Below are 23,056 nucleotides of genomic sequence, written 5' to 3'. Positions count from 1 at the left end.
CCTTGGGTCCAGAGGGCTCAGTACAGAACTCAGGAAAAGGATAGGAAGATGGATTTTTGCCACCTCTGCACTCCCTGATCCCAGCACCTGCTGGGGGCTGATTTGACCTCAGATGTATATGAGACCATCTCAGAGCTGCTCTAACTGGGATCAGTCCAGTAGTTTAGCACAGAATGCTCCAACCACTCCTTCTCCCCAGCATGCCTGTGACCTGGTCCTTACTCTTGGGGGAACAAAGGAGGTTGGTTATGGATTCTGGCTATGCTGTCCCTAGCGTGACCAGACAGCAAATGTGAAAAATCGGGACAGGGAGTGGGGGGATAATAGGAACCTATATAAGAAAAAGACCCCAAAATTGGGACTGTCCCTATAAAATTGGGAGATCTGGTCACCCTAGCTGGCCCAAAGGCACCCTGGCATTCCCCTATGCCAGGAGAATCCCTAGCTGGCCACCTAGATCAGGACTGAAGCTATTTTTTACCTCATTGGGGCTTAGGAGTTGGCCCAGAATCTGAAATGCTAATTGACCCATCTCCACTCTTATTACCACATATCAAATCCTTTAGGGCTTAATTCTCATTTACCTTGTGGCCCTTTGCACTGCTCTGGCAGAGCAAATAGGCCTTAAGGTGGGTATAAATGACATTAACTCCTTTACGGTGTCAGAGTGGTGCAAAAAGGGGCCCTAAAGTAAATGAGAATTAGTCTTCAGAAACCCATTAGTGCTTGACAGCAAGGGAACTTACACAGAGAGAGGTAGATATCATAGCTTTGAAATCTCTTCTTGGACACTACAAATATTCAAAATGTATTGATTCTCTGTTCTTAATTCATGTTATGGCCTTCCACTGTGTTGTGGGTGTATTAGACTCAGCTGAATTGCTCATTTTTTGCTGATTTATATCACAGACTGGATGATGTTTTTCTATAAGTGATATATATAGAATATTAAGATAGAGAGAGCATACATGTTAAAATTTGTAATGTGCTGCTTTAATTGTGTTCTTATTGTATTATCAACATTTCTCTCACTTTTTTCAGATTGAAAACTCATTTCCACCAAATATTTCTATATTATACAAAACTGGGAAGCTGAAGGTGCAAATTGAGTCCCTGAAAGCTGGAAGTATCATTGTGAGGCTTAGAATCATTGTACAGGACCCTGAGTTTCCAGTAGATGTGTCCACATTTGCTCCTATGCTTTCTTCTCTGTATAGAAGCTCAGTGTTTTTGGTTGATCAGCAGAGCGCCTCAGTAGAAGGTAGAGCTTTTTTAAAAAAGTAGTATTTTCATAACCTGCAATAGCATTTACATTCTTTATCAAAAATACTTTACATAGAAAGAAGGTACAGTGTTACGCTAACAGCAATAGTGTTGTAAGGAAAATAGTGAAATCAGATCTCCCTTCACAGGCTTAGAACTAGAATGGGCCTCTTGCAACTCTTTGCCCCTCGGCCCAAGTGGATGGTGGGTATCTTATGCCTCTATGGGCATCCTTCCCTTTGTTTATGGTGTGTGGGTCCTGATGTGGGAATGAGCGGAGCCTGGATTAGCCAGTTTCCTCCCTTCCTCCTCTGCTTTTTGTGGGATACTAGGAGGTTGCCATCTAGTGGATAGCTGAGGGTAGTGTGTGGATTACTATGGGTATGTGAAAGACACATCCCCTCTGGAATACTGTATATTCAGGGCTGCTGCTGTTGTGTTTGATCCAGATTTTAAAAAATGTAATCCAACATTTCTGTGATAAAAGTCCAGCCAGAGAAATTACCTGATGTCATCCCAGTGAAATGAGCTAAGGAACTGTGCATGGAATTTATGTTGCAGTAATCCTCTTTTGATCTACAGTACCCACTATTTTCTCTAATCAAATGGTTGTGGCATCAGGTTTCAAAACTGACAGAGCCAACCAGAGTTCAGACAGCTGCCAAAGACAGCAAAATCGGTGGTTGTCTCTCTGAATAACATGTCCTATAAAAGCTTATTTAGCATGATCAAGAAAAACACCCTTCCAACTTGCAGATCTGGGTGGATGGAATTAATGAAGAGACAAACTGTAGCTGAAGCATATATTGATCAAATGTTCATCTGATACAATCTTGCAAAGTGATAATGATATGTGCCAAAATACGTCATTGGAGTGTTTGCCCTTTGCTGCACATACATTATATGGGAATTTTGAGTGTGAAGGGATGAGGGAGGGCAAAAGTTCTAAAATGTTTTAATTCAAAAATCCAGGAGAGTTCAAGTAACATTCTTACCCAGCAGCAGTTCCCCGGAATGGCACAGAGAACTACTCCACTCTCCTGTATAGCTAGAAAAAGGCTTATGTTTCTTAACTCTGGACAAACATTCGTTTATCAAAAATGTCTGAAAATTAAATGCACAAAATAAAGCTGAAAACACAGGGAAATATTTGTATATCAGGTTTTCCAGCTGTATCAAAACTGCATCTCCTAACGATTCCTGAATAGCATGGCCATATCTTCAGCTGGTGTAATCAGTATAGCTCCATTTCTATGAATGAATCTACATTGTTTTACATTAGCTAAGGATAAGGGCTAGATTTGACGCAAAGGGAACTTGGCATCCCTAAAACAGCACAGTTGAAAAAATCAGGAGGGCTAATATAGCTGAAAGTACTGGGGCCATAAGCATCTTTCTTTGGGATCATATATTATCATTATCTATTATGTCTACTGTGGTAGTGCCTAATAGACTAACCAAGAATGGGTGCTCATTGTCCTAGGCATTGTACAGTCAGAGAAGTAGACAGGCCCTGCCCCAAAGAGCTGACAATCTAAATAGATAAGATAGAAAAAGAATACAATATGTATGTACCCTTACATATGCAACTATAACGTACCAGCAAGTGAACAAAGTGATGGCCTGGAAAGAATTATTTTTATAATTGTTTGAGTGGGATGAGGATTAGCTGGATGAAAAGACTAAGGCCAAGTCTACACTCAAAAATTAAGTCAACCCAGCTACATCTCTCAGGGTGTTAAAAAATCCAGACCCCTGAACAATATAGTTAAACTGACCTAACCCCCGGGGTAGATAGCACTAGGTCAGCAGAAGAATTCTCCCATCAACCTAGCTATTGCCTCTCAGGGAGGTGGAATAACTGCGCTGATCGGAGAACCCCTCCTGTTGTTGCAGTGAGTGTCTACACTGAATTGCTATTTCAAGTGTAGACAAGCTCCGAGGAAGGGAAAAGGGACACTGAAGTGAGGGGTAATAGCATGGGAGGAAAGGGAGGAGGGAAGTATGGAGAGCAGGTGGAATAATGCTGATCTGAAAAGACTGGGGGTGGAGTGGGAGACGGTTGGCGCAAACAGCCAATCAGCACAGGACAAAGAATTTAGCTGCGGTAACTGTTACCTCATGGAATAAGGCTCTCAGTCTTGAGGCGTAAGGGAACTGGCATACAGGGGGCACACTCAGCAAAATGACAGGAAAACCTCACTGAAAATCCTCATGAGTAATGGAATGTGTAAATTATTTTATAATTAGAGAGGAAACATCCTTCTAACAGCATAAAACTCTATCAAAAGTCACAGTGGGCCCATGCTTTGGTAAAACATTAGTGAAGTTCTTGCATTCCTCATGGTGTGGTAAATCGTGGTACTTCAGCACCCTATCAATGGGGTTGGTTTCAACTTAAAAATGGATGTGGACTTTGGATAAATAAAATATGGCAATTAGCTCATGAGTCTGAAAGAGAGAGAAACAAAATGTCACCTGGGTGGGCAGTACCAAATGAAGCATGTGCTCAGGCACAAAGACAAATGCATGCGTGCACACACACTTTTCCTCTTCTATTTCTAGAATAGAAGTTTCCTTTGTTATAGAAAAAAATATCACAGTAATGAATATCTGTACATTTTCAGAACAGGAGCCTAAGGCTATGTCTACACTACACGGCTTTTAGCAACATGGCTGTGTCGCTAGAGCCGTGTCACTAAAAGGCGCGCAGTGTAGCCGCTGTTTGTCGGCTCTCCTGCTGACAAAAAACTTCCACCCCCAATGAGCAGCGTTAGTGTTGTCTGCAGGAGAGTGCTCCTGCTGACAAAGAGCTGTTCACACTGGTGCTTGTCGTCCACAAAACTTTTATCTTTCGGGGTGGGGGCGGGGTGTGTTTTTTGAACACCTCTGAAAGACAAAAGTTTTGTCATTCAGTTGCCAGTGTAGACATAGCCTAAGATGTTATGTTGAGCAACTCAATTTTCCAGTCCTTTGATCAGAGTGGTTTGTAGCTGGGACTACTTTTTCAGTATAGTCTTTTTTTCCAAGTGAACTAGTGCTCTGATCCTGTAAAGATTTAGCCATGTATGAGTAATCACATTGAACTTAATGGGACTACTTACATATGTAAAGTTAATCACATGTTTACGGGTTTGATGGATTGGGGTCCAAGTGTTCATGAAAGATGTCAGAGAGAGCACACTGGAGAATTAAATCTTATATTTAGCCACATACATAGCACTGGCAGTGGTGGTGGAAGCTTTTTCCACTTTACCATAGCAGGGCTCCCTTAAAGCATTTTCTTATATACCCAATCCATGGTCTCTCTTCTGAGACTGCCTAAAAGGGTATCAGCTATGACACTAGAGTTTATGCTACTGCTTTTACAAAGGCACTTTTTTTTAAAGAATGTGAGTTTTCACCCTTAGAACTGCCTCGTTCAAGAGTGTTCCCTGTCGGCATCACTTCTTCCAAATAAGAAAAAATTGGATCAAAAGTCTGTTTAAACCTAAGTACATTTCCAGTGGACTTGCTGATCCAGATGCATCCTTGGGTTATAACTTCATTGGTACATGAAATCTCATGAGATGTGGTAAACTGAATTCAGTGGAGTGTATGATCTGAAGTAACTTGTTTCTCTGGTGTAAATACACATTGTATTTTCTAATGCCCAAGCAACTTTCTCTGGTTTAAGCTTACAGTGTCTTATTTTAAATCTATGAAAAAAATCTAAAGAATCTCCTTTGCAAAAATCTTTTCCTGGCTAGAACACCCTTTTTTTTTTATTTTGATCTGCAAGGATATCAAGATCAGGCAATGTTCCGAGTCACTCAAAACTTGGATCTCAGATAAACTGTGAGGACTGAGAACTATTTAAATAAGTTCAAGAGTATTTTGTGATTATTTCTAGTTATATCTCAATTCAGCCAGAAAAGAGATTGTTTTACTGACACTTTGGTTTTGGCATTACAGACTGGGACGAATGTGCATCTCGTTCAGAGAATGACTGCTGTATGTATGCAGAGTGTATCAATTTAATGGGCTCATACATGTGCAGATGCAAGACAACCATGGATACCAATCCATCTCGGCCTGGAAGAAACTGTGAAGGTGAGCATTTAGTTTCTTTTTTCAGGAAGAGCTGGAACACATCATTTCGCCACCTCCACTTTATTTTTATTGTCATCTACCGTTTATATAGTGCAGAATGTGTGCACGGTACCCCAGGAGCATACAGTGTACCATCTCCTATGCTCAAGGGCCTGCATTGTGACCACCATCCTTCCAGGAAGGGAGAACCGGGTAGATCTCCCTTTGGATCCTCTCAATAGCACTCCTTAATCAGCCAGAAGGGTGGCTTTTGAGTAATGAGTTCCTGTGCATCCCAGGAGCTAAGTGCTCTCCTCACTGGTGATCCATGTCCTGCTGACCAGAAGAGAGGGAAACCAGGAATTGAATCTGCTTCCTTTGTGTAGCAAGGCAGAGCAGTAAACCACACTACCAGACCCTGTTCTGAGTAGCTTATTGGGTAAATGTGTTAACGAAATACACACGTCTTGCTTACATAATACTAAAATGATCTGATAGATTTTAAAATAAAATAGGGAATGTTCTAATGTTTTATTCCTTCGGTTTGAACGTCCATTTCAGTGTCATAACAATGTTGTTACAGGTGAAATTGTGAACCCAGTTACTGAAATGATGCCCCTAAATGAATCAGGCAGGACAGAAATACCACCTGAAACAAGTACTGGACTGCATGCTTCACCAGCAATCACTGAAATAAGAACAATGACTACTCTCAGCCCCAAGAGGAGTACCACATTAAATATGCCTACTGTGCTGCCATCAAGTGGTACGCAAGCGTCAAGCAGTCATTCTTCCATCAGCAGTCCTCCAGTCACTCAGAGACAAGGCATGACATCGTCAATTGGATTTGAAAGAAATAGCACAACTGGTATGGAGGGTCCAACAACCATCAAAACACTAGTCGTGGTGACAGAACAGTGGAAAGTTGTAAGTGCATCACTTGAAAACTCTATGGAAGAGACTTTAACTGGTGCACCACAGCAACTGACTACTGTTACCAGTGCGTTCAGGGATGCAACCAGTCAAGAGCAGCACACTTCACCATTGCCCATATTATCTATGGTTTCAAATACAACTTCTGCCGTTGTGAGAAATAAAACTATAGGAGAGACTCACATATCTCTCCAGGTTCCTGAAGCAATTTCTCAGGATGGCTCCAGTACATCCCTGCCTACTACAGAAAACCCTACAATTTATACTCTAAATTCTACCCTTGATGTACATGAAGAGATGGGAAGAGTTAGCAACTCTTGGTCTGAGACACCTCCTAAAGAATCATTCTCAGTGCCACCTGTTTCCCCTGACTCCTCACCACCAGCTTTCAGTGCTACTACTTTCCCGAACACAGATTGTAGTAAGTATGCATCACAGCACTGTCCTGCATGCTCGGTGATTGTTCACAAGAAGAAGTCAGGGTTCTGAAAAATGCATAGTTGTGTATGTATTGGGGTATGGGATGGGACTGACCAAAATTTAGTTTGTCTTTTTGAAATATATATTTTCTTGTAGGCTTGGCATTATTCTTAGGTGCATTTTTCTAAATAAGCATGTCAGAGCATTGCCAAAATAACTGAACCTTCCAATGTTTTGATAGTAGTTTCATCAATTTGTAACACTTTAGAAGTCTGTCCTCAAAAACAGTGAGGTGACTCATGTAACACCTTAAATGTTGCTCCATTTAACATTATGATAAACCTCTTGGTCCACAATGATCTGGGGAGGGATCCTCTCTCTTGCTATGACACTTGTAGGCTGCAGCCTACAAAGACTATTGAAGTCCCTTTGCCAGCTGAGGGAGTGTTTCCCTGGCACAGGAGAATGTAGGATACCCATAGGTTGAGGGGCTTGTATAACTTGGTGTGTGCGTGTGTGGGAGAGATGGTCTGATCTTGCACTTCCCTAAAAGTTGCCAGTCAGGAAAGGGTCAGCCGGACTCCTGAAAACCCCAGCAAAGAGGGGAAGTGTGTGGAGATCTGAGAGCAACTTCGTGAAGACTTCTAATGAGGAGTGATTAGGGCAATGAGGAGGCATGATCTGCCTGGATCTAGGGAGATGTATTACAATGGTTCTTATGAATTTTCCACCTTTTTGATTCAGCATTTGGATCTGAACCAGAGTTGGGGTTTGGATAAAAATTTAGGCCTTAAATTCTAATTATGGTTGTGTCTGGATCTGAATGTCACCATCTGCAAGTATTACATTTATTTACTTAATGTATTATTGAGTTGCGCCTGACCTGATTATTTCTGGTTGGCTCAGCCACTGCTTTCACCAATGTCTCCTGCTTTAAGCTTCTAATGTCCTTTCTGAAAAGGAAATGGAGAGTCAGTGTAGGCTTCTGCTTTACTGAAGCCTCTGCAGCCTTTTTAAAGGAAATGCTGCTATGAGTGATAGTGGGGCAGGCAATGAAGACATTGCAAGTGTCAGTCTCTTCATCAGGGCCAGGTCACTGGATTGAGCAATGTCTCCTGTAAGGCCACAGGCTGTTTTTCGCCTTCCCTTTTTAATTAACATAGTAAACTAGGAACATAAAATGCTCACAATTCACCCCTTGGATATAAACAGAGAATAAAAGTGTCTCAACCTCACAGGAGCTAGTGTTTGAAGTAGCAGTCGGGAAAGGAGTGCAAAGCACGGGTTTACTTTATAAATAAAGGAGACACTGTACAGGCTTTCAGCACCTTCTAGTAAATAAACAAGATTTTGCAACTTGGAGGTTCTGTGTTGAGGCCTGCCACTTCCCTCTGGCTCTGCACGGGTCTCAGGGCTGGCTGTGTTCCTCCTCACTGGAGATATTGGGAAACACCTCGCTCCCTATGCTTCTGGGTCCAGGCCAACAAGCAAACTGATAATAAAAATGCTGTGGTGGCATAAAGGAGCATGTGTGCTGCTTTTACTTTGCTCAGGGAAAATGTTTATATCTAGGGTGACCAGATGTCCCGATTTTATAGGGACAGTCCTGATTTTTGGGTCTTTTTCTTATATAGGCTCCTATTACCCATTTGCTGTCTGGTCATCCTATTTATATCAGAAAAGAAAGTAGAGCCACCCTTACTCGCCAGTATGGCTGCTGCTTGCTTCTGCATTCCACCTACCGTGCTGCTACTTCAGCTTCCCTAGTCTCTCCCCTACTCTGTCTTAATCACCTCTTATCCATCATCACTCACTATCCATTATTTGCCCCATTCACTTTCCCCAGCCCTTCCTCTGCTTCTGCACCTCTCCGCATTATGCACACTCCAGCACTAACCACTCACTTACCCCCTCATTTCTACCATCCATCCTTAGCTTCCCCATGGCGCCCCTCATGTCCACTATCCACTTCTCCCCTTAACTCACTGCTACCTTGGGGTTTGTCCCACTGTCTTTCTCAACATTTTTCTTCCCTCTTGATCTCTGCCTGTCTCTTTTTCCTTTTACAGTGTCTATTTCCCCCCATGTTATCCTTTCTTTTACTCCTTCTAAATCTGTCCCTTCCCTGACTCCAGCCTCCAGGCCTTTCTGCCCCATTCTCTTCCTGACACCTTCCTGTCTCCCGCTCCTTGGATCTCCTGCCTTCCCATCTCCCCCACTTCTATTTACTCTATTCAGGCTCCCTACCTCCTTGGGCCTCATTTTATCTCTTGGAAACTCTCTCCCACTTGTTCCTGGGATCCCACCCTCATCGCTCTCTGCCACTTACCACCACCAGCCCCCTCTCCCCAGTCCCTTCTAGTGCTTTGTGAAGCTGCCTAGCACAGCACACAGGATGTTGGCTGGATGGCTGCCTCCTCTGAAGATACTGAAAGCCAAGAAAGGGGACAGCCAAGGGACTGCTGCTAGCTACTGTGACTGAGAAGAGGAAACATGATAACAGCATCTGCTGGCTCGAGGCAGGAAGTACAGGATTTTTGAGGAACCCACCCCCCTGCTGTGTGTGTCAAGGGTCCCATAGCATCTCCCTGGTGCAACATCTCTGCCCTGGAGTTTACCCATCCAAATACTCTCCTTATCTAATCTTGCTCAGCTTGCTATCGGTACAGGCTTTAGGCAATATTAGACTTGTTTTATTTGTTAAAATTTACATCCAGATATTTTAATATTGAAAATTACCTAAGTAATGGTCATTGAAGTCAGATACTTGAACATGGCTAGCCTGTCTAGGATCCATTCCAAGGCTGCAAGATGAACTGCAGCAGACACACTGAGTAAAAATGCTTAAATTCCAATAATCTATCATTTAATTTTAAAGGCATTCCTAATGCATCAGAATCATTGTAGAGTAGAGTAGAGCCCGCTTCAATAGTTAGTTCTAAGAGAGAAGTGGTACTTTCCCCCCTTACCCCAGAGGTTTGATTGATGATAATTTCTTTTCTTCCCAGTACCTGTCCCAGCTCAAAGGATTATTTTCTCCCATGTGACTAGCATCAGCTTTCATGTAGCCTGGTCCACAGATTCTGCACTGAATCCTGCTTTCCGATTTCTGCTGCTTCAGGAAAACCAGCTAATATCAGAGGCTAAAATCCAGAGCACGAGTCTGACAGTGCCAGGGCTAAAACCTGGGATCTTGTACACCATTGAAATCACGACAGAAGTTTGTGGGATGGAAAGTAAACCAGCACGCCAGAAAGTAAAGACTGGTAATTTCATTTAGAAACAACTCTTATGGTTGCTTCTTAAAGGGTCGGCTTTTAATGCCACTGAAATCAATGGGGGAAATGGACTTCTATTTATATGAGAGCACATGGCCAGGACAGGGTTTGATGGACATACTAAGGATGATTTAGTGGCAGCTGTTGGATGTGTGGACAGGTAGAAAACAATGGGCTGACAACAACTGCAAATTTAACAGTGGTATAAAGTCAGCACTTGAGGCTGGCACTGGAATGGTACAATTGATACAAATCATGTCTTGTGGATCTCCTCTCTTCCCATTCATAGGCTTGTGACGTCTCTGTAGCAATTACAGCAGTTGCTTCTGTGGGAAAGTAACACTGGGAAATTATTTACATTAGTTTGACCCGATTCAGCAGGTAGAAACTAGGAGGAATACCTACACCATGTGCCAGACAGCTTTCTGCAAAACACCAATGGTCTGTGGATCACATTATTCTAAATAACTGTTTTCTGATTTTGCAGCTGTTCAAAAATTGAATGGATCAGTAAGAATAACAAATGTGAAATACATTGCAGGCTTGAACAATGCAAGTAGTGAAGAGTATCATAACTTTACACAGCTGTTTCTTGGTGAAGTAAGTTGATTAAAAATGGTCATTATTTGTACATGGGCTTCATAAAATGAGGAATATGATTGACCGATACATGTGCCATACCTGTATCCCCATATACCTAAATGAATTGAGACCCATTGATTACATTAGAAAAAAGAGGAAGCATGGTGCAGTGGTTACAACATGAGCCCAGGAATCAGAAGTTTGGGAGTTTATTCCTGGCTCTCTGTGCCTCAATTTCCCCATCAGTAACATGGGGATAATCAAGCAAACTTAATTCATAGGCGTGTTTTGAGGGGCTAATGAATATTTGTGAAGCACTTAGAGATCTTTGGACTGCAAGGCACTATATCAATGCAACTTAATTCTGTTGTTGTCCTTTCTCAGATCCACTCATGTCTGATATAGTAGAGATTTTTATTATTATCCTGTTTCATATCCCCTAATTTTATAACCTATTTCTCCCACCCTTTATTAAGTCAGCTTTAATACCACATTTAATTAGGGCACAGAATATCAAACTGCCTTGGAAGATCTGTTTATTTCCTTTAACCGTCTTGTAATTCAGAGGGACTTACGTTGGAGGTGCCACCCTCCTTTTCTTATTTTTTGGCTAATCCATCAATTGTTTGTCTTTGTTGTTCCTTTTCACATTTATTCCACAAACACCCAGGTCCCTTTACATTGGAAAACCACTGGACATGTTCCAGCTGTCTGTCTCCTCTCACAAGTCTACATTACTGATACATTGCTAGGGAGATTAATACTGACAATGATAAATTTGTGATGACCATTCTAGAGCTTTTCATCCAAAGACAGCAAAGCACTTTAAGTATCCCTGAAATACAGCCATCTCTGGGATGTAAAGTGGCAACAGTTTAACCATGCCCAGGAAGAGTTCAGGATAGAAAGTGAAGAATGCTCTATGCAGCATGAAAACACAGGAGAATTTTGATAGAGAGAGAATGTGTAAGGTATAAAATAACTTCCCACTGTTGCTAGTTTACACCTTCCCTATGTGCAGTCAATGGGTCACAGCTTTCTTGAAGCTGTTTAGGCCTCAGGCTGACACATCCTAGCAATATCTGTTCAACAGCTGTAAAATGAAAGTGACATGCTCATGCAAAGTAAAAATGCAGCAAGCATCCACTGACCTCCTTCTTATTCAGCATTGTTATATGTTTCAGGCTATTTTGGATATTAGAACCTTAATCAAGGCCTTGTCCAGTCCCTGTCCCTTTCATATTTTATTAAAATGGATAAAATGAAATATTTTATCTTTATGCAGCATACAATCAACTTCTCTGCTCCAGAAAATCATTGACGTAAGTAGTTTATCTTTAAAAAGATTAGGTAGCGGAATTAAAGTAAGACTGATAGCAATGTAAGCTAGGTCACACTGTTACCCAACACTCATGCTTTAGGCTTAAGTTGATCACCTGTGAAAATAAGGAAATAATTGTTCCTTCCAACAATACTACTGGCCAGGTGTATTATGGAGTCTTTCCCATCCATCTGTGAACCATTGGACATAAGCCACTGCCCGAGGCAAAATACTCTTCCTCCTGATAGGATCACAAGAATTGTCATAAGACACTATCTGTCAAAGAAGAGAGAGGCTGGAAAATCTTTACAATCTTCTTTTCGGGATGTAAGGGCCAGACCTTGATCCCATTAAAGTAAATGGGAAAAGTCCCACTGATTTTAAGAGCAGGCTCAAGCCCCAGTTAAGTAAGCTTTGCCAGAAGGTTTCCTTAAATCTGTTTTATGGAATTATGTCTTCGCAATCCACATATATTTACTTACTTGTAAAAATCACCATATTTTAAAAAATGAATGTAGTGCTTCGTAGAGGTGCTAGATTGACAGTGCTAGAGATTGAAATCCTGTTCATGTTACAGTGTGGAGAAAAGCAAGATGTAAAAGCCTGAATTGACAGATTGCACTGTCAATGTCCAAGCTAGCTTCCCCCTGCTGTCCTGCCAATGCACTTTGTAACAAGGTGGCTTGCCTCATGGGCTGAAGAGCCTGGGGTTAAGCCAACCCTGATTACGGATGAGCCCCACCTGAGAGGAATCTGGCAATTCCAGTACAAAAAGAGCAGGATGTTGCAGTTACCCTTAGTACTCAATAAATTGGACCTCAGGAGGGGATTGTTTCAACTACCTTTGAACTGAGTGTGTTCTTAAAGGGCCCTGAAGAGGGGGAAAACAGAGGCAGGGTGCTGTAGAGCAACCTTTGGCCCTGGCTTGGAGGAATTGTCAGTGGGAGTGAGAGGATAATTCTGTCTCTGGGCATGTTCCTCAGCCTCTCCGAGACTGCCAAGAAGGATGGCAGTTAGTGTCAGTTGTGGGGGTGGTTTGGGTGATGTGGACTCGAGTCTATTAGTGCTGCACTAGGTTGCACTTTTCTTCCAGTTGGCCCCATCAGAAAATGCAGTAGGTGAAGACAGCAGCAATCGGGGGCAGAGCAGGAGGTGGGAAGGATTCATACACACCATCCTAAATAGCAATAGCCTATTCTGTTAAAATAGCCTCTTACTCATTTTATTATCAGTCTCCAGGGTATCATTGCAATTCTAATTCTTCAACAGGGCTCCCTACATATGTGTCTAGAAGTGCCCAGATTAGCTACTGCCTGTATTGCTAGCATTTTGCCCTGGATCTATTGGCAGGGTGGCTATTATCTCTAACCAGCACCCTTCAGAAATTACTACTGCCTTCCACACAGACAGCCACTCCACTCTGAACCGATTTCTGTCTCTTACCCCTCAACAGCACTAACCCTCCAGCCATGTTACTGAGGCTCCTTTAATTTCACTAGCATTTCAGCCTGGCTTCCCCTGGCTCCTTCATGAGGGCTACTTCTTAACTTTGGGTTTATCTCCCTCCTGGTTTTCTTACTTTACCAAAGGGGGTTCCCGTCTCATGTTGTAGCTGTTAGTTTGCCAGTGTTTTCCTCCTCTCTTGTAACTCTCCTTTTGGCACTAATGTGCCTTTTCCTTTTTACCTGTCAATGTACTGTACTGCAAGTGAAGGTGTAATTGTAGCACAGCTGTGCTAGCTTTCATCTAGCTAGCACAGGTAACAATAGTAGTGAAAACCCAGTGGCATGGACTTCAGGGTGGGCTAGCCGACCCAGTACATACCCATTGTCCCCAGAGGGCTATTACTTGGATAGCTAGCCTGTGCTGAATCCTATGCCACCACATCTACGCTACTGTTGTTACCTGTGGTAGCTAGATTAAAGCTATCATGGATATGCCTACCCGTGCTACAATGACACCTTCACTTGCAGTGTAGGCATATCCTTTACCTGTTCTATTTAGGAGTTCCTGGTGTTTCCTTTGTACCCTGATCTAACCAGCAGACCAAATTCAGTGATGAATCTGTTTGCATGCCACCTGAGGCATGTTGCGCATATGCTAAGAAGACTGAAGGTATTATAGCTAGATTTATTTCCTGGTAGTAAAACCTCAAAGTAGAGGGATGGATTTTCCTTTTTAATATAATTATTTCTTTTAAAAAGTCAGAGAAAGAAATTTCCTTTCCTTTTATATACCATGGAGCTCCCTTTGCCTCCCGCTTTTATCACACATTATTTTAATGGTAGGGCATTGTTAAGTCATGCAGTAATCTGAAGAGAGAGGCTAGTAGTGTCACCTAGTGGCTAACTATGATGTGAACATAACTATAATGTTTTCCAGGTGCTTAGCTCTGAATAAAATAAAAAACCAAAACCCTCCATTAAAATGGAGTCCACAAAACAAAGCTAATTGTGAGAAGGGAATATTGGTGAATGCTAAGGAAGGTCCAAGGGAAGATTGCTGACATACTTAATGGCTGAAATTCAGACAACAAATATGAAAGATGAAAATTTAAGGCCAAAATCTAGCCTTATCTTTCAAAGTAAAGGGGAGAAAGTCCCCACCCCACTGTTTGGCCAAGTAAGACTTTCTTGGATTTTGAGTCCAGGTCTGGTGTGACACCCTGGATATTTCTTCCCAAGAGCAAGTAGGTGGGGAATGGGTGAAGCCTGTCTCTACCCCCAGTGCATTGGAGAGCAGAGATGGACTAATGGGAGCGGAGAAGCTGCACCCTGTAAAATGTCAGTTTACTCCGCTGGCCCAGGAGCAAGGGGGGAGTAGGGAAGGAATTGTGGCTGTCCTGGACAGCGCAGCTGTGTGCTGCCACTTACTCGTGGCCGTGCCTTTCCCAATCTAGCCCTTAATGGAGAAATAGCCTGAACATAGCAAAGCTGCTCGTTGTCTACCTTGCAGACATCGATCTATGAAATGCTGCTCACTTGAGAGCTTGATCGAGAGCTTGATGGTTTGACACGATTTGAGAACAAATTGTGTCAAACCAACCTGATAGCTTTCTTTGACAGGGTAACAAGTCTTGTGGATGGGAGGGAAGTGGTAGATGTGGTAGATCTTGACTTTAGTAAAGCTTTTGATACTGTCTTGCATGACCTTCTCATAAACTAGGGAAATGCAACCTAGATGGAGCTACTATAAGGTGGGTGCAAAAGTGGTTGGAAAACCATTCCCAGAGAGTAGTTATCAGTGGTTCACAGTCATGCTGGAAGGACATAACAAGTGGGGTCCCACAGGGATCAGTTCTGGGTCCAATTCTGTTCAAATATCTTCATCAGTGAGTTAGATAATGGCATAGAAAGTACACTTATAAAGTTTGCGGACGATACCAAGCTGGGAGGGGTTGCAAGTGCTTTGGAGGATAGGATTATAATTCAAAATGATCTGGACAAACTGGAGAAATGATCTGAAGTAAATAGGATGAAATTCAATAAGGACAAATGTGAAGTACTCCACTTAGGAAGGAACAATCAGTTGCACACATACAAAATGGGAAATGACTGCCTAGGAAGGAGTACTGCGGAAAGGGATCTGGGGGTCAGAGTGGACCACAAGCTAAATATGAGCCATCAGTGTAACACTGTTGCAAAAAAAGCAAACATCATTCTGGGATGTATTAGCAGAAGTGTTGTAAGCAAGACACGAGAAGTAATTCTTCCGCACTACTCCGTGCTAATTTGGCATCAACTGAAGTACTGTGTCCAGTTCTGGGCGCCACATTTCAGGAAGGATGTGGACAAATTAGAGAGAACCCAGAGAAGAGTGACAAAAATGATTAAAGGTCTAGAAAACATGAACTATGAGGGAAGATTGGAAAAAATTGGGTTTGTTTAGTCTGGAGAAGAGAAGACTGAGAGGGGACATAACAGTTTTCAAGTACGTAAAAGGTTGTTACAAGGAGGAGGGAGAAAAATTGTTCTCCTTAACCTCTGAGGATAGGACAAGAAACAATGGGCTTAAATTGCAGCAAGGGTGGTTTAGGTTGGACATTAGGAAAAACTTCCGAACTGTCAGGGTGGTTAAGCTCTGGAACAAATTGCCTAGGGAGGTTGTGAAATCTCCATTGGAGATTTTTAAGAGCAGGTTAGACAAACAGCTGTCAGGGATGGTCTAGATAATACTTAGTCCTGCCATGAGTGCAGGGGACTGGACTAGATGACCTCTCGAGGTCCCTTCCAGGTCTACGATTCTATGATATAGGAATGAGGGAATTTAAATAGAGGATCTTGCAAGCAAAGGGCAAGAATTATTATTCTGAGACTGTCTATGCTATGAGTTAGAGGGGTGATTCCCTTGCTCACATACACATACTTGAGTTAGCTTGATTATAAATAGCAGTGCAGCCATGGTTGCATGGACAGTAGCAACAGAGGCATGGCTTAACCATGCCAAGTACAGTCCCACCTGAAATTGGTAGTTCAGTAGTCAGCACAACTCAACCATGCCTCCACTGCCACTACCCATGCTACTGCAGCTACATTGCTAGTCATACTCATTCTAGCTTGAGGAGAGCTAGCAGGAGTAGATGTGCACAAGCAGGGTAATCACCCCTCAAGCAATGAAACCTCAAGTTCTAAAACTTTGGATATTTCCTCCTCTTGGCGTTCTCATTTGAAGCTAATGGGAGTGATGTACGTGCATCAGGAGGACAGTGCATGTCTTAGGTTTGTCCCAGCGTTTGTCTGTCTTGTTGTCTTAGAGTGTAAGCTCATTGAAGTAGGGACTGTGTCTCACTCTGTTTGCACAGCACCTAGCACAGTGGGGCTCTGAGCTTCTTTCCACATTTGCTACTGTGAAATAAATAACAACGATAGACAGGACCAGCTCCAGGGTTTTTGCCGCCTCAAGCAGCTGGGAAAAAGAAAAGCAAAAAAAAAAGCCACGATTGCAATTGTGATCAGCGGCATTCCGGCGGCAGCTCCACCGCGCCGGTTTCTTCTTCGGTGGTAATTCGGTGGCAGGTGCTTCCCTCCGAGAGGGATCCGCCTCCGAATTGCTGCTGAACAGCCCGACATGCCACCCCTTCCCCTTGGCCGCCCCAAGCACCTGCTTACTGGGCTGGTGCCTGGAGCCGGCCCTGACAATAGAGAACTGATTATAACGAGGTACCTCACTGTAGAATGTGAAGCCTAATTTTAGGTATTCAGATTTGAAAATTTTGGTGTAAGTTTATTTCCAAATGTGAAAAATATCCTAGGATTCACTGACACAAATAAGTGCCTCTGGGAGCTCACAGTCTGAATTCAGACATGACAAAGCAAGTGATGGTCAAAACCAGAAAAGAATACAGGCGAGGGGAAAGAAACACCAGGGATACTATTAGCAGCTTCTGAAGCAAGGACGAGAGGAGAATAGGGCCCTTTATGGACAAATTCAGTGCATCTAGATATTACACTAGTGGAATATTAGAAGTGTCTGACAGGCAGATAGAAACAGCAGTTTACTCAGCAGTCAAACTTTAAAGAGAGATAAGGCTATGTCAACAGTTTACAGTGTTTCGTTCTGCACATCCTTTGCACATATATTGTGAAAGGTTTTTAATCTATGATAGATACATAAAATATTATCAAACTAGCTGACTTTCATATCTTTGTAGTTAAAGTTATGTGATGGATAGTGGTTTTACCAGTTTTCCTCAGCACAAAACTTACGGCCTCTCTCAGAAACTCTGTATTATTGTTGTAGGCTCCTCCTCTGGAACTCAGTGTGGTTGGGATGGGTCATCTCAATTTACATCTAAATTAGTAGAGGAAATAAATTGAATGTATTGTCTGCTCTCTCTTGTTACTGGTGTTCAAACTCTTTAACCGTGTGGTAGTATCAGTAGTAAAGCATTGCATTTACATAGTGCTTTCCATCCAATGATCTCAACATGCTATTCAAAGTTAATTAATTTTCAGCCTCATAGCCTATCTAGAGCTTGAGACACAGGTCAATATTATCCTACGTGGAATATGTAGGGAAGCTAAGGCACAGAAAAGTGGAACAGCTTGTCCAAACACGTGCAGCAAATCAGCGGCACAGCCAGAAGTAGAACTATGAATTCCAGTCCTGTGGACACAAGACCATCCTTCTATCCAAAGTAGTACAAAAGGTTGTCGCTATAGCCTAGTGATTGTGGAGGTTCAATAGTCACTGGGAAAGGCTGTATTTTCTCTTTTCAGCCCAAGATAAATTCCAGAACATTTGCATATCGATTAAGTGTTTATTATAATTAGTCATGATCATCTGCCCTAACTGAGGTGCTCTGAGGCTAAATATTCACATTCAGATTATTTTAGAGTTATTTTCTGGCCTGGCCACGAGGCTGTCAGGGAAATGTGGGAGCCTGGGACGTGTGTCCAGGTGGCAGTTAGGATCTGCAGCAATAGTGCAAGACTCCCCATGGAAAACTCCTGTGAAACATTTTTGAGTTAGTCTGAGCTGAGGCTGCGTGGAGATACTGAAAGCACGAGAAACTGTTTTTCTATTTCCCCTTTGATTTGATCATTAGGTACAGATGGAGGCCAGATTTACTCTTAATAATACGAAGAGGAACTTTCTGTACCAGGCTTGCCCTCCATGGAGATCCACCCTGAGGGAGGGCAGACGGTGGTATGGCTGGTACATTCACTTAGGGTTTGTGCTGCAGGAGCATCTGTAAGATAGGGTTGAGGTTCCATAGGAGATTGTTGGCAGATACTGCTGCAGAGATGCCCACTCTGCCCATGCTGTCTCCATAGCCAAAGCCTCTTAGTATTGGGCTGCACTGTCTCCTTAAAGGCCCCTTGATAGAAGGAGCATTGAGACTGAATTGCACCAATGGAATCTCTCTCCTTGGCAGGCTAAGTGTTACCAGGGACCCCTGCCAATATCTATGTCTACCTCCTTCTGTGTATACTCTGAGCTGAATCATTCCTGTGTTTTATATTCACAGTTAAATACATATTTGAGCCAAACAACGGTATTCGGAAAATTCAGTAGTTAAATAAAAGCCCATTTTCTGCTGTCTCTGTCCTGAACATGAAGCACGGTAGTTATGCATAATGTTTGGGCATTCTGAGTCACAGTATATAATTTAATTCATACTGTCTGCCCATATTCACATGCATTATATTTTGATCACAGGTACGGAAATCTCTGCCTCTTAACCGTCTTCAGGAAATGGATCTTGGTTTGATAAAAATGCTGATAACCAGTATTACTAATGGAAGCATAGTGGTAGGTTTCGATTTACTGACTGCAAAAGACTTGGATATCCACAACCTTTCCACAGATTTTCATGATGTCTTTAAAAATAGTTCCTATTTTACAGTTGACAACACCAGCCTCTCCATACGTGGTAAGGTGCAGTTTTATATCACTGTAATTTTTCAAAACTAGCAACAGGATAAAACCTGTCTTTTTGTTTGTGATTTAGAGAATACAGCATCTGTGAGAGTGCTGGATGAAAATCCCATTATCTTTTCCTTAGAACTTCTGCCAGTTCAGCCCACGAGCTCTTTCAGAGAACTTCAAAAGATACAGTGAGATGTGTGGTGTAGCAGGGCTCAGATGTAGACCCTCAGTTTGGTTTAACCAGGGCCACTAGTTATTGTACAGTTTCCTTCTTCTTATAGATCATTGATAAAGAAGATAAATAAGACTAGTCCATTGATTGACTGCAGTAGAATCCTTTTTTATAGAGCTCCTCAAATTGATGTCTCTCTATAAAATCATTTCTAATCCTTCTGTTGATGACACATCAGCAAGTTTAGTATCTACACCACAACATGCTTATCTAAATAATATTGTTCTAACCTCTCAATTAGAATTGCAGGCAGGACAGTATGGAAAACTTTACTAAAATAGATTTATTTCATCTGGTGCATTCTCCTTGCCTGCCACACTTACAATTGTTTATCAAAGAAGGCTATCGGTTTTGTCAAACATTCTGTGTCCTTTATAAAGCTATGCTGCATACTGTTCATCAAGTTATTGTTTTACAAAGGCCAGATTCTACCAGCCTAACTCACATTTCAGTGGGACTACTTGAGAGTAGAGTGCTACTCATGTGAGCAGACGTGGCAAAATCTGCCCCAAAGTAATTAGAAAAGGTCAATCTGTTATTATTTGCCCCCATCTTTCGTTTGGTTAGAATAAATGAACCACAGTCTCCTGTAACTTTCTTTGCTCCTTCCTAAAGACATCCTTCTCCAACTCTGGTTCTTACTGAGATATGTTCTGCCTAAACACTCTTATTGAGTTGTTAATAACGGTCTTCAGCAATTCCATCCTTCTGATACTCTCAGTTACATTTCAACCTGCACACTGCGGTAGATGGCCCTTAGTGTTTCTTCTCTGAAAGTAGTGCACTGCAAGTCTACAAAAGCTGAGTGCAGGTTGGATATTTCTATAGCTCTTTGGATTTTTAGTGCCCATTTTTGGCTGTGAACACTCATTTTAAATCTCCTGCATGTAAAAACAAAATACATGTTCTCCTATGGCACAGAGTCTGATTTACATAAGGCACAGAAATCCATGCTGTTGACCACATGGTGGTGCCTTTTCTCCACCTTCACCACAACCAGCAACACATGTCTCATTAATAATAAAAGAATGTCCATATCATGGTAGCACTTCATTGAGAACAGGGTTATATATGCCCCCTGAAACTGGCATTAGTCTGAGGGGTTTCAGGGACAGAGTTAACACAAGCCACCTATAGTGGTGTGGTTAGTGAGAGTAACAAGTGGGAAATTTGAAACCCACCTGTGGCTGTGTTTCCATTTATACACAATCCTAAGTAGAACCTGTACAAAAATTGAAATTTGTAACAAATATTTGTCCTTGAAATTCTAAATTTTGGCCGAAGAATGGGAAAACAAATTTGATGAAACTTTCCCAAACTTTTTGGCCTGTTTTTCAACCAGCTCCAAATATTCTTTAAATGACCAACCACCCGCTTCCCTCTTAAGAGTGTTGAGTCTGTAGGATGGGAGAGTCTGTTTGGGAGTAGTCCCTTGTGACAGCTATCAGTTTTGGGGGATGGGAGAATTAATTGGGTGTGCCGAGGGGAAGGGGTCGGGGGGATCTGCCCTCCCATTATCAGCTGCCAGCAGTGCCGCTGGAGGCTCTTGCTAACTCTGACCTTCAGGCACTGAGTATTCTAGCATCAGCAGCTTCCGGACTGTGTGTGTTACTATCTCCCAGATAAACAACATGAGAACTAGTGTCCAGGGTACCATGATGGTAGTTCCAGTTAAGGAATAATCACAATGCCAGTAATACACTCTCTCTCTCTCTCTCTCTCTTTCTTTTTTCTTCTTTTTTTTTTAATAAAAAACCCCAAACTCCAAAAACCAACAGATTATGATGAGTGCGAAAGAGAAGATGATGACTGTTCCCCGGATGCATCATGCCACAACACATATGGGAGCTATCAATGCAGCTGTAATGAAGGATTTGCTGATCTCAATTCAGAGAGGCCTGGGAGAAACTGTGAAGGCAATATTGTTTTTCATTACCTAGTGATTTATTTGAAATTATAATGATGGTGTCTTCATAAAATCATTTGGTTACATCCACTTCTGGTGGAACTCCACTTTGGTCCATGGAGGTATACTAGGGATGACTTTGGCTCAATGTGTTCAACCACATGCTACTGAAAAATATGCCTATTTTAGTGTATTTTGCATATTTCTGTTATATTTAATTGCATTTATTATACTTTTGCTTTATCATAAAAGTTTACGGTATGAACATTTAATGGGCCCAGTTCATTCTTTTTTTTTTTTTTTAACAATGATTTCTCTTCTCTTATTTTCCCCCTTAAAGGTAAACAGAATTGTTGAGAGTACCAGTTATTTTCTTTCATGAGCAGTAATAGATGGGACATCAGAGATACAAGATAAGAGACTAAATCAGAATGGAAGCAGTTTATGTTATGGGTTATAGTATTGATAAATACTGATGTTATAACTCATTGATTTGTCTTTAGTTAATGCATCCAACTCATGCCACCTTTTCTCAAATAATTTATTTGTTCACCTAAAATAGGTCTTTCAGTTTCTCAGTTCTTTTGAACCACTTTTTTATGGATTGTATTTGTTTTTGTAACCATAGTGATGAACTGTGTGTATTGGCTGAAGTCTCAAGTATTGTAAATAGATGCCTACCTTTGTTAGCTTTCAGTAAATCAGGACATTTTCTTAGCACTGTGATTATAAGGATTTGGGAAAGACATTTCTGAAATAAGTCCCGGATCCTTTTTCCTGCCATGAGATCAGTAATTTTTCAATTTAGGACATTCTCAGAAGATATGAAAATAGTTTCCTAGGAAATATATATTTTTTAATTTGGATTGGAGAATACATGCTATTTGTGCATATAATTCAGTAAAATATTGCAAAGTAAAATCCACACTATTCAAAACAAACCCAGTATTAGTTATGTGAATGTAGATCATTACATTGGTTAAAAGATTACATTACAAAGATGGGTGCAGAGTAGGGCTGTGGGTATCATTAAAGTATCATAGGGTAATCTAACAGGTAACCCAAAAACCTGTGATAGAAAAGGGGCTGAGGGAAAGGAGTTGGGTGTTCAGTACCCAGACTATCACCCTCCTACCTCCCACAGTTTCCTTCTCTTTCCTCCCTCTCTCTCCCCAGTAAAAAACTACTACTGACATACATTTGCTAACTTCCTCAGTAAAGCTCCTTATATATGTCTATAGACAGTACCGACCTGCTGTAATACTGTTGTGCTGAAGGGGCAACAAGAACCAGATTCTCCAAAAAACTCAGGCCAGGGTCAGATTTTCATGTGCCCAGCGCTCACAGCTGGAGCCACATTTTACAAAGAGCTCAGCTCTCATTTAGGGACAAAAATAAGGGCCTGATTTTCAAAAGTGTTCCGCATCCAGTAGCTCCTATTGTGACCCTTATGGCCACTTATTTTGATGCCTAAATGGGAGGTGAGCTATTTTGAAAATCTGGCCCCCAAGAGACATTGGGAACACATACACATTGTGAGTGTGTAAATTATTGCAGCCAGAGAGAAATGGAATCTTTGGTCTTTTCTTACTGGTGTCTTTATTTTTAATTAAGAAAAAAGCAATAGTGTATTTTGAGGTAATTACACATGACCAGTTAAGAAAGAAGAGCAGCAGTTT

General features: G+C 41.8%; 1 protein-coding gene across 1 annotated transcript in view; it reads left to right on the top strand.

Moving 5' to 3' along the window:
• Nucleotides 1–23,056, top strand: part of LOC112118283 (uromodulin-like 1) — a 65,291-nt gene that overhangs the window by 27,637 nt on the left and 14,598 nt on the right. Inside the window, exons 10-16 of the mRNA XM_026650845.1 lie at nucleotides 1,042–1,261; nucleotides 5,218–5,355; nucleotides 5,918–6,688; nucleotides 9,696–9,953; nucleotides 10,453–10,565; nucleotides 19,030–19,243; nucleotides 21,250–21,387. Coding sequence (XP_026506630.1) covers nucleotides 1,042–1,261; nucleotides 5,218–5,355; nucleotides 5,918–6,688; nucleotides 9,696–9,953; nucleotides 10,453–10,565; nucleotides 19,030–19,243; nucleotides 21,250–21,387 — 1,852 coding nt within the window. The remainder of the gene's footprint in view (nucleotides 1–1,041; nucleotides 1,262–5,217; nucleotides 5,356–5,917; nucleotides 6,689–9,695; nucleotides 9,954–10,452; nucleotides 10,566–19,029; nucleotides 19,244–21,249; nucleotides 21,388–23,056) is intronic.

The sequence above is a fragment of the Terrapene carolina genome, unplaced genomic scaffold (genome assembly GCF_002925995.2).
Source record: "Terrapene carolina triunguis isolate 2854851 unplaced genomic scaffold, T_m_triunguis-2.0 Scaffold30, whole genome shotgun sequence".
In the NCBI taxonomy this organism is placed as follows: Eukaryota; Metazoa; Chordata; order Testudines; family Emydidae; genus Terrapene; species Terrapene triunguis.
The sequence above is the reverse complement of the archived record's forward strand: the minus strand, read 5'-3'. Positions and strand labels throughout refer to the sequence as shown.